We start from the raw sequence: 12,630 nt of genomic DNA, 5'->3' as shown, positions 1-12,630 counted from the left end.
AATAAATGAAAATGGGAAGCGCAAATATGCATAGTCATGAAATTTAATTGTGCTTTCTGGTGATTGGGTTTTGCTGGGAGAGGGTGTGTGAGAGAAAAGGCGATAGGGCCAGAGGTGGCTCAATGTAGCGCGTAACGCACCGCTTCAGCTGCCTAATGAAGCGAGTGTTTATGACTGAATGCAATTGTGTCATATCCACTACAGTGAAACACACACACGTCCTTTGGTTTGTGCTTACAGACCACCATCACACTCAATTCGTTGTACTCATGTAAAAACCCAGACATGCAAATTTGATTCTCATGAAAACCAACACAATCTTAATATATTTATTACTGTCCCTTATACTCACCAAGGCTGCATTTATTTCATCAAAAATAGTTCAACTGTAATAGTGTGAAATATTATTACAATTTAATACAACTGTTTTCTATTTGAATGTTTTAAAATGTAATTTTTTCCGTTGGCAAAGCTGGATTTTCAGCATTATTACTTCAATCTTTTAGTGTCACATCAAAAATCCTTCTAATATGCTGATTTGTTGCTCAATATTTATTATTATTAATGTTGAAAATAGTAATGCTGCTGATATATATATATATATATATATATATATATATATACTGTATATATATATATATATATATATATATATATATATGTTATTGGCTGTCACTTTTGATAAGTACTTTGGAAAGTATTACTTAAAAAAAATACTTTTAACCAATCTGATTAGTTGATTTATACAACTTCTGGAAGTAAGGTTATGGATTTTTATCAGTTCACTTAGTCATGTTTAAAACAAAAACTTTTTTTATGCAGTTGAATTAAATTATCATTCACAAATCTGAAAAAAAGCTAATTTGCTTCTTATAGATTATTTTTTTGGACAGTCTATATATATATATATATATATATATATATATATGTACAACAATTTTTTGTTTTGGTTTTTAATTTATTTTATTTTTAAATTTGTTAATGTCTATTATTTTTGGTGTAATATATTTCAAATAAAATTGCAATTAAAAAAATAATAATGTCGTTCAGACTGTCTCTTCCTGTTTAAGTAGGCGGACGTTGAATAAGCTGCAGTGTGGACCCAAAACTTTTGCTTTTTAGTCAAAGTTCTGGCTACGCAAGACTAGCCCTCTCTGGGCGCGTATAGCTTTATCAAGTTACTCTGACTGGTAAATATTTTTCCACCATCTCTATGAAGAGAGATGGTTAGGAGAGGTCATGAATAATCCCGCGGCCCCTCTCTCTCTCTTTTTTCCGTCTCCCGAAGACACCCATTGGTTCAAACGACAGCGCTTCATTTTCTCTAGATGTCTCTCCTGCTTCCTTACATGCTGCGTGTTTTCATCATCGTTGTAGGACATCAATCTGTCTTCCGCGGTGCATGCGGGATTGCAGACACGCGGCGACACCTATCAAACGGGAGGAGGTCGGAAAGCCGCTTCTTTCCCTTCGCCACATAAAAGCCGTGTATTCAACACACATGCACAAATAAATACAATGAAGGCAGAAAATGCGATAAAGAAATAAGTCATACTAATTAGCCCGCTAATTCTTTGAGGACTGTGCCAGCTTGATAATGGATGCTAAAGCTTATTAAAGTAAAAGCAGCGTTGTAAATTTTTAATTCTTTTTTTTTTCCTGCACAGCTTTATTTTAATCCCACTTTATGAAGTTTGCTGCATGTAGTGTGGGTGGGTGGGAAGAAAAAGGAAGGGGGTTTGATTGTGTCGCTGTAAGGCAGCAGGGGTCTGCGACTCGGATGCATTAACACGCCACAGGCCTTTGTTGCCACCTAGGGTCCAGACCACGCTCTCACTTTTCCTCCGACGTTGCTCGTCTAAACTCTCCCTTACGCTGCCGCACATTTCTCTTTCTCTCTCACTTTCACACGAGGCTTTTTTTTTTTTTTTTTGGCCTTTTAAAATTTAAATGCAATTAGAATGAAGAATGTGGCATTTCATTATCATACATGTATAAGGAGTAGCCAGAGGGCTGGCTGCCTCATGGAGAGTGAATGGCAGAATGAAGGCTCCAGCTTTCCCTGGAGGAGAGTGATGGAGATATCCCACAAAGCCACTGCCTGTCAGCGTGATCGGGCCCGCAGTGGGCCAGCGTCTTCACGATGTCTCTGCCTCACAAAGCAAATGTCACACTGTCAGCAAAATGAGCACCCTGTTTAAAAAAAAAAAAAAGAGGAAGAAATGGAAGCTTTATAGAGTCAAGAAGTGAACTTCACATTTCGGAATTATTTTTATTGTGATGTATATCACAGGATTCAGCAAAGCGTTTTCCACTGGCTGGCAATGGGTGACTTGTGGCAGTGTGTGTGTGTGTGTCCTGTTCTCCTTTACCCCATTTGTTCTCTAACTTTTCAAATATTTTGATCAAATCAAAACTGGAAGAACCAACAATACCGACCTTTTTTTTTTTTTCTTTTTTTTTTTTTTTTTTGTATAGCGTAATGTCACGTTCGTAATGTCACAATCGTGGTGCTGTTAGACCCCTCATTGGTCTCTTTTGCAGGTCTGTTAATCATACAACATAAAATAACATTTCGAAATTCATCCAATGGAATTTGTTCAAACACATTGATACTAAATATATTTTTGAATTTGTGAAATCAGCAAGTGCGACTTTAAGTGCAACATAAGTCAACTTCTCACCTATTATTCACATTGCAGTAGTAATAATGTACCTTTTGACACAATTTCAAAAGTTTATGGTGATATTAAAAAAATTAAAATAATTAAAAAAAAAAACTGATACTTTGTTGTTGTTGTTTTTAAGTATTTTTCAATTAAATCTTAACACCAAACTTTTGACTGAAGGTGTATAACTGTATATACATGTAGAATACAATAAATAATACAATATTTTACAATAAATTTAAAGGTTGCACTTAATTGTGATGGTCCATTAATTTTAGATTTTGATGGTCCATTTTAGACATTCTACTAACCATAAGTAACATTGCAAATTCATGTCAACATACTTGTGAGTATTAGTAGAGTGTTAGGTTATGGATAGGTGTTGGGGTTTGGGTTAGTGAAAAAAAAAATAGTTTCAAACTTACTTAGCAGATTGTCTGTTGGGAGAGGATCTCAATTAAGAGTTAGCAGATATTAACCAGACTTGTACTTTTAAAGTTACTAATGTCTAAAGTGAACCATTAAAAAAGTTTTACCAATATAAATATTTTTGAAGAAAAAAAAAAACACTTTTATTTGCTTTGTTTACTGTTAAGCAATGTGTTGCTGATGTCCCATGTCTAGCACACCAAGGAGTCCAAGAGCCCTGGTTTCACCCTGCCCACAGGGATAAACACTAAATCACAAAAGGGCCATAGTGTGTGGGTCAACGAGTGAGTGTTTGTGTCCATGTGTGTCCATGGGAGTGTGAAAAAGCTCAATCGAGGCACTCCATGAGATTGTTAGCACGAACCGGACCACCCTCCCCTCTTGTATCCCTTTTAAGTGCTGACTAGCCTGATGATAACGTATGGCGCCAGAAGTAATTGGAAAATTGGCAGGCTTGTCAGAGAGATTTGGTGGATGGCACAGGCTGATCCGGCAGCAAGGTTCATGAGGCGTCGTCCCACCATGAGATTTATATCCCCTGCACGGCCCGGCAACGGCAAAGTACCCGGAGTTCAGTAAAAAGTAACTCATTTTTCATAAGGCCTGGCTGCAGATCAAAAGTCATCCACAGACAGAGACAAGACCCAAATGGGAGAGACATTGCTGAATAAAGCAAAGCTGTCTGTCCTGATTAACTGCTGAGACTGCTCCTAAAGCCACGTATTGGGTGTGTATCACAATTCTGATCTTTGTATGTCTGAAAATTATGCTGGCCTATAGCAGTTTTGTTTTTGTTTTTGTTTTTTTTAACATATGAAACATTTGTCATTACTATTTAATTACTAGGTTATTACTATATTCATTGAATCTGCCTTTATAAATGTATTACTAGTTCTAAGAACAGTAGAGGCTTAAACTATGACCTGTAGTAGAATCCCATATGTTGTGGACATACTTTTTTACAAGCTTATTACTATGTAATTACTTTGTTGTTACTATTTGCATTCGGTTTGCTTATATTAATGTATTAATTGCCATTAACAATTGATTTTAATGAAAACAATGTCTGAAAACTGGCATTGTAGTTTCTCATATCGTGTCATACTTTTTTTAAGAAGCTTATAACTATGTAATTACTTATTACTGTTGTTGCTATATTCATATATTGTGGCCATACTTCAAAATGTTATTACTAGGTTATTACTATGTTTTCTATAAACATTGGATTTGCTTCTTTAAATGTATAAATATTTCTAAGAAACAGTAGATGCTTTCAATCAGATGACTGAAAACTATGACCTATGGTAGTGTCATATATTGTGGCCATACTTTTTACAAGGTTATTATATGGAAATTCTAGGTAATTACAGCCCGTTCTCATCCTTTAGCGTCACATAAAACGCTATATGACAAAACGGCGCTATACTACGCACATGGCACCCTTTATCGTGAATATAAAACGCGAACCCAAGACGTCATACAGACCCTACCCCACACCTAAACTTAGCCCTCACAGTGCGTGTTATATTAATGATAACGGATGCCATGTGTGTAGTATAGCGCCGTTTTGTCATATAGCGTTCTATAGGACGCTAAAGGATGAGAATGCGTTGGTTATTACTATATTCATTGGATTTGTTTATTTAAATTTATGAATTGCTCTTAAGAATAATAGATGCTTTTAATGAGACGTCTGGAAACCTACAATGTAGTTTCCCATATATTGTTCTCATGCTTTTTTTACAAGATAATAACTATGTTATTACTAGGTTATTACTATGTTTTTAGTACAATTATTGAATTTGCTTTGATAAATGTATTAACAGCTCTAAGAAACAATAAATGTGTTTAGTGATATGTCTGACAAATATGACTGATAGTAGTTTACCATAAATTGTGGCCACACTTTTTAAAAAGGTTATTATTATGTAATTAGTTTATTATTTATTTATTTATTTATTTATTTATTTATTTCAAGCAAAATAGTGTGACAACAGAAAAGATACAATAATAATCAGGGTTCCCGCAGCTCCTTAAAAAGTCTTAAATTAGATATTTAAAATTTAAGGCAATTAAAAGTCTGATAAAGTCTTAATTTTACATATGAAAGGTCTTACATTTTAGATGACACTTCGACTTAGTCATATCTTAATGTTTTCCACATTAAAACCATCTAATTTGCGTACGTATACTTTTTTTTTAATCTATCTTTGTGGATTTGCTTGTTCACGTGACAATTCGCGGCAGAATAACGTCTCCTGCACGCGAGAGAGGAGAGGAGAAGAGAAGAAAGTTGGCATAGACATGTATTTATTATGTCTATGGTTATTGGTATGTCCCCAAATTAGTTTTTGCCTTATATTTATATCATGTTGTTATATTAGAATATCACATCAGTAAGAGTGCCGTTTTCCCGTGCACAAGTGTGATATTTATGGTATACAATAGTTAAATTAAAATTAAACTGACATTGTGAGTTAGTTTTTAGACATAACATTATCGATATTGTTTGTTTTCCCTTTATTTCGCCGACTAGAATTTCAAAATGAAACTGTAGCAGAGTCTCAATGCAACAGACAGCGATGATTTCTTGGAGGAAATGACAAATTTTGAACGAGTCATTTTAACGATTCAATCACTTGCTTCTTTCCCGTTTTAACAAATCGGTTGAATGAATGACTCCCTCAACTCGCTTATTAAGACAGCGATTTACCACCGCCTACTAGCGGTTTTAGTTTCATATTAAAAGTAAAACGTTAAAATTAGAAATCATTTCACATTTAAGTGTATATACCTAATTATAAGGTTATTAGTAGGTCGTTACTATGTAACTACTATATTCATTGGATTTTCTTCTAAAAATGTTACAATTGCTCTAAGGAACAATGGATGCTTTTAATGAGATGCGTGCTCTTGATTCTTTCTGTAAGTAAAGCCATGAATCATCATGTGCTTCTCAGCTTCTTTGAGTATAGTGTGTGGTCAGGGCTCTGCCATCACACATGGCTGTGCGTAGATGTGTTTATTAACCTTTGCAGGAGGGGATAATTGCATCTGTCAGACTCACTTAAAAGCTGAGATGGCCGTCATTTCCTGTTTTTCGTCTCCTCTGAATTTGCAGGTTGTGTAAATGACTCTGGCATGATGTTTGCTCTTTGTTCACTGCTGTAAAGGGGCAAAAAATACCATTATTCAGAGTTAAGCGTTGTAATACAGTTTAAAACTGGGATTATTGCTAGTAAATTTCTAGTAACATACATTCAAATTAGAAAAGAAAATGGACACGGACTAGCTGTCTTTAAAGGAACACTCTGACTTTTGGGGACTTTAGCCTATTCACCATATCCCCCAGAGTTAGATAAGTCCATACATACCTTTTTCATCTCTGTGCGTGCTATAAGTCTGTTTGGCGCACCCACCGCTAGCCTAGCTTAGCACAAAGACTGGATGTAAATGGTTGCGGCTAGCATACTAATCCAAATAAGTGACAAAATAATGCAAACATTTTCCTATTTACATTTGTATAGTCACTGAGGTCATATGAGACACAGACATCTTTTAACTGTATAAATACTGGGAACTATATTTTCTGAAGGCGAAGCACTGCTACTTGGGTGGAGTGATAACCGCAGCACCTGAGACACACCGTGGAGAGGAGCAGAGAGTTCGCTCAGAGTTGGAGTAATAGAGTCAGCAATTACTAGATAGAAAAGCATAGTTTATCATGGGTGTCATGATTAAAAAATAAAAATCCGATTCATTAGCAAGATGAAGGGTACAGTCCTGAGTTTACCTCTAACTCCGCTCATTTGTTACTGGGGCGATAGGGCGCATTCGTGACAAAACAATACTAACATTAGGGCCTGCTCACATATCACGTCTTTTGCGCGCTCAAGTTCGGTATTTCAAATGTAGGCGCGCAGGGTGCAACACGCTCGTTTTTTTCCAAGCGCGTCCATGCCGCATCGAGATAAAAACATATTCATACCCTATATATATAATAGTGTCACTAACATTACATTAGATCTGGCTTATGGCACTGTTATAGTAGGTCATCTAAAAACATAACGGAACACTTACCGCAGCCGATCCTTTGTCCTGTCTGTGCTATCGATGGGATGGCCGTATCCTTCAGCACATGTTTCTTGGTCCGTATGGCAAATTCCATTTTTTTTTTTAAAAATAGTCGTACTCAGTGAAATGTACTGAGCAAACATAATGTTCCTTGATAATCTCTTTAGGTGTGTTTGGATCAATTTCCAGAGCAAGTAGCCATTTCTTCATCCGGTCAGCGCTTTTAATTGGAAATCTGTGAAACATGGTATTACCCAGTCTCCCCTGTTTATTGTCGCAACTCTTTACAATACAGCGAAAACCAATGATTGTAAACTGCGCTTTTACTATGTATAAATTGCTGACTCTGTTACCCAAACTCTGAACGAACTCTCTGCTCCTCACCACGGCACGTCTCAGATGCTGCGGATATCACTCCACCCAAGTAGCAGTGCTTCGCCTTCTGAGAATATAGTTCCCAGTATTTATACGGTTAAAAGATGTCTGTCTCATGTGACTTTGTTTTTTGTACACTCTGTGACTATACAAATCATAACATGTAAATAGAAAAATGTTTGCGTTATTTTGTCACTGTATGCTATAGCTGCAACCATTTACATCCAGTCTTTGTGCTAAGCTAAGCTAGCGGTGGGTGCGTCAAACAGCCTTATAGCACGCACAGAGATGAAAAAGGTATGTATGGACTTATCTAACTCTGGGGGATATGGTGAATAGGCTAAAGTCCTGTTTTTTGGTCACACTTCATATAAGTTATCTTTAACTACTATGTACCTACATTTAGATGAGTACTACTACTAACTACTATGTACCTACATTTAGATGAGATGAGTACACTGAGTCCACCAAAGCTTGCACAGTAGTTTACCTCTCTTTTTGGGTTGAGATTTTTCTCTGCAACATTAGGCAGTTTTGTTTTATAAGCTGTTGAATATTTGCTGCTCACTTTAGCTTTCTTTACTTCTATCTGCTCCTTCTGATCTGTTTGTTTTTGGAACCGGAAATGTTGTACTTTCAGAAGATCCGCAACAGTGCCCCTTACTGTAAAACATGTACAATGAAAACATGTATAGCTGGAAAATCTCATCAATGGAGGTTAATAAGATACCTTTTTTTATTTTTTCAGGAGGAAGAACCACAAGAGGTTGATGAAGAGTCTGGGAAAGAGGAAACGGAAGAGCAAGAGATCCCAGACTGAAAAACTTGAGTTACCTTATCGTTACCTCACATGAAATAATCGTCTTGCCTACACAGTTAGCACCATCACCTCATTTCCTGCTGAATAGTGGGATGCAAAATAACTTTCACAAATTAAATCAACGAACTGCCACTGCTTCACAAGACTGAAACTTTCCTCCTTTGTTAACCAGGAATCGATCAAATGACCACTACTGCCAGGTTAAAAAAAAAATTGTCAATGCTGTGATATTTTTTTCAAAAATATAGGGTATTGTAGTATGTTCAAGTTCACAGTCTTGAAGGAATTTCAGAGTTCAACCCAGGGAATCTTTGGAGTGGTGGTAGAACAGCAGGACCTTCATATGAGTCTGCTTTTACCTTGAACACTCTATGCCCACTCAAAGCCTGTTTTTTAAAGGTTATTTTTCATATACTAATTAACATTTCCCATGACTCATGGATGTGAATATTATACTGGTGTTGTGTGTGTCCAGAGTTTTCTTAAGCAATGTTTCTGTTATACAGCAATTGCACACTATTTGTTCCTGTCCCGTAAACAGCTTTGTTTATCAGCCCTTTATATTTGCTTTATATTTTCCCATTTTATTTCATATTGTTTAAACACCAACATATTATAGTGTAATAATTAACTTGCATTGGCATTGCATTGAAACTGACAGTTAGTGTCTTGTGTTATATAAATAATTCCTTACTTCCTGGTGGTAAGAGCAAAGTCTATTTTATTATTTTTTACAAATATCATTTTTATACCTACAGTATATTCCAGAACATCCTTTATCATTGACAGTGTTATTGTCCATGCTCATGTTTGAGGCAATTCTCAGTCAAAAAAAAATAAATAATCTGCCTCAACATTTGAGTTCCAGAAGTCTGTATTTGGGTACTTAAAAAAGAAAGTTATAACTACATACGGTCAGTGAAAGGAGATCTATTTAGTTGGATATCGTGTTTGGGAGATGTTTATATACTGGTTTAATCATTCATTTCTGATTTTTCTAGTTATTATTTGTGTGTGTGTGTGTGTGTGTGTGTGTGTGTGTGTATACAATTACGTGTATATACTGTATAGATGTATTAATGTTTTATTCGCAATTTTAATGTGGGATATAGCCAAGAAGACATCACATGAGACTGTGGCAAGGGAGATACAGACATTTCATGTATTCAAATCCGACTAGATTAATTTATTTTATAATTTATTTTAATAAATTTATTTGTTTTATTTTATAACATCATTTTATGTTATTAGGTAATTTTTTTTATTAGGTACATAATTTTATATAATTTTATGGTATTAGGTATCACCTAACATAAAATTAAGTAGATTTGAACTGACAGATTGTGTCTGCTTCCCGGACAATGTTGGAAGATTGTTCCAGAGTTTTGGTGCTAAATAGGAAAAGGATCTACCACCAGCAGTCGATTTTGATATTCTAGGTATAGACCATTTTGCAAGATGTAAACAAAACTGGTCCAGAAGCACTTCCTGTTTCAGTTTTTTAAACCAGTATAACATAAAAGCTGGGATAAAATACAACCAACAGAACATATAAAACTGAATCAAAAAGTTAAACAAACATCTTTAAGTTTTTTTCTTTACATGTGAAATAAAGAAAACAGATACAAACTGAAACAGGAATTCTTTCTGGACCAGTGTTGTTTAGATCTTGCAAAATGGTCTACCGGAGTTTTGAGAACGCAATAGACATGAAGGACTATAATGCATTAAGAGCTTGCTCAAGTACTGCGGAGCTAAACCATTTAGTGTTTTATAAGTAATCAGCAATATTTTAAAATTGATACGATGTTTAATAGGCAGCCAATGCAGAGTTGGCAGAACCAGGCTAATACGAAGACTTAACAGAGCAGCCATCAAGTGTTAGGGAGTATTCTTGGCTGTTACGTGTGAAAATGTTTGTCCAATAATTAGAATCTCTGTTTTTTTCAGAATTTAGTAATAGGAAATTACTAGTCATCCAAAGTTTTATATCAGCTATGCATTCCGTTAATTTTGTGAGTTGGTAAGTTTTGTTAGGTTTTGAAGAAATATACAGCTGGGTATCATCAGCATAACAGTGAAAGCTAATTCCATGTTTCCTAATGATATCTCCTAATGGTAGCATGTGCAGAGTGAATAGCAGCGGTCCTAGTACTGAGCCTTGTGGTACGCCATACTGAACTTGTGATCGATAAGACATCTCATTTACTGCTACAAACTGATAATGGTCATATACGTATGATTTAAACCATGCTAATGCAGTTCCACAAATGCCAACATAGTTTTCTAGTCTATTTAAATGAATGTTGTGGTCAATTGTGTCAAATGCAGCACTAAGATCGAGTAAAGATCGAGAGATACAACCACGATCGGACGAGCAGATCATTTGTGACTCTAATGAGAGCTGTCTCGGTACTATGATGTGGTGGTGAGTGTTTAGATCTTACGAAATATCATGGAGTGTAATAGTTTGATAATGAAAGCATTACTTTATCACTCCAATGATGTGCAAGTCCAAAGATGTTTCTCAAGGGTTCAGTGAAACTTGCCGGTGGGCAAACCAACAGAAAATCGTCTTTATCCAACGCTGTCGTGTCTTACTCACAGTGCACATGTCATTTAACCATTCCCTCACACCACAGGGGCAAAAGAAGACCGTAAATGCCATTTTATCTTAGCATCTCATTGCCTCACAAAGCTTCTCCTCCCCTCACCCTGTCAGGGAATCTGGCTTGCCTTCTTATATTAATGCATCGAGGGGTGTAATTCCAATTTGTTCCAAAGCAACTATTAATTTGGCCATTTCAGAGCCGTGCAGGAGGAACCCCTGTAAGGCCACTGAACTATGAAAGACATTATCCTGAAGGGTTCTGTCTCATCCTTTCTTTTTATTTTCTCGAAGAGGAAGGATTTGGTGTTGATGCGTCGCTGGTTCCTTCAGCCGTTTGCGATGGACCCCCTGAAGCTGAGCACTCAGCATGCAGCATGCGAACTGTGTCATTAGGGTTGTAATAATGGCAGCGGGTGTGCTTTTGTCAGAGTGGTCTTCTCGTTCAAGACCCCCATGCCCCCTTCCACAACCTGATTACAAACTCTGCATAATAAAAAGGTCCTGTGATGGGAACTTCATGTTCAATGAAGGAGGCGAGATTTGCTCAGCAAGCATACGTTTTATCCATGAGAACTCAAAAACTGTAATATCTAAGAGTGTGATAACCGCTAGATTATGCAATGGTAATATGAATTCTGGCTGAAGACATTGTGGTCATCATGGTGATGATGATAGTCTGAAGCATAGAGGTCTAGGAGAAAGCTAAGCGTTTCCAATCATCTCAATGGCAGCTGCTCAGTAAATGCATGACTTCCCATTAGTATGCAATGTCACTGGTAAAACATTTATAATGAAACAAGTATTAGTTCATATTGCGTTCATAATTTAAAATAAAAACATAAAATAAACAATGTATATCTCTGAAAAAGCATTAATGCTTTTCTGACCTTTATTCCTAAATTAGCACCATATTGAGTTTAAAAAGTTTTCAAAAAAAATCATCCCATCAAGTTTTATACACGCAAACACAAATTTCCCATACCGTCATCTCCTAAGCACAGGCAATATTTGCTCTGACAGCCTCATTTATTCTCAGTCTGTCTGCTTCTAATATTTCTGCTGTTTGCTGAGGGAACGAAGACGGTAAAGATTCACTTATGAGGTGGAGCACCATCCCGATCAGAGTTCTGAATATCCACAGTTGCTCTAACTCCTTGTTCTCTGGGTTTAATTGCTCCGAATAATGCTTTAAATAGCATCACCGTGGTATCTGAGCGCTGTGTGGAAGATGACCTTTTCCAGACTGTGTAGTGCTTTGACATAGTCATTTCCCAGCCCTTAATATACTCCGAGACTACTCTGTTCAGAGGGAACGTTCACAGGGTGCTAATCTCTACCTCTCAACACCTCGTTCCACACGTAGTCATTAGGAGAGGGGGGTCTTAAAAGGGTTCCTGACACACTGGAGTTAGACATCTTAATAACTCTCATTTCAAACTAACTGGGGGAAATACTGTATCGAAGATGACAGTGTAAGATGTAATGTGATTTTCTGTTCTTTAAGGTTTATTGAGGTTCAGTTCCTTCAGTTGCCTTGAAAGATCTAAGAAAAACTTATTACATCAATGCTGAATTATCCTGCCTGGGAAGCTTATGCCTCCAAGCCAGCATTCGTCATGCATTTAAGGAAATGAGATGTAAAGAATGATATT

At 36.4% G+C, this 12,630-nt stretch overlaps 1 protein-coding gene across 2 annotated transcripts in view; it reads left to right on the top strand.

Moving 5' to 3' along the window:
* Nucleotides 1-9,225, top strand: part of phf14 (PHD finger protein 14) — a 91,288-nt gene extending 82,063 nt beyond the window's left edge. For both annotated transcript variants that reach the window (XM_089123219.1, XM_089123218.1), the window contains exon 18: nt 8,296-9,225. In XM_089123219.1, coding sequence (XP_088979345.1) covers nt 8,296-8,367 — 72 coding nt within the window. In that variant the 3' untranslated portion in view covers nt 8,368-9,225. The remainder of the gene's footprint in view (nt 1-8,295) is intronic.
* The last annotated feature ends 3,405 nt before the right edge of the window (nt 9,226-12,630 follow it).

This window comes from Pimephales promelas, chromosome 18 (assembly GCF_988280905.1).
Source record: "Pimephales promelas chromosome 18, fPimPro1.hap1.1, whole genome shotgun sequence".
In the NCBI taxonomy this organism is placed as follows: domain Eukaryota; kingdom Metazoa; phylum Chordata; class Actinopteri; order Cypriniformes; family Leuciscidae; genus Pimephales; species Pimephales promelas.
This window is presented reverse-complemented; position numbering and strand designations above follow the sequence as displayed.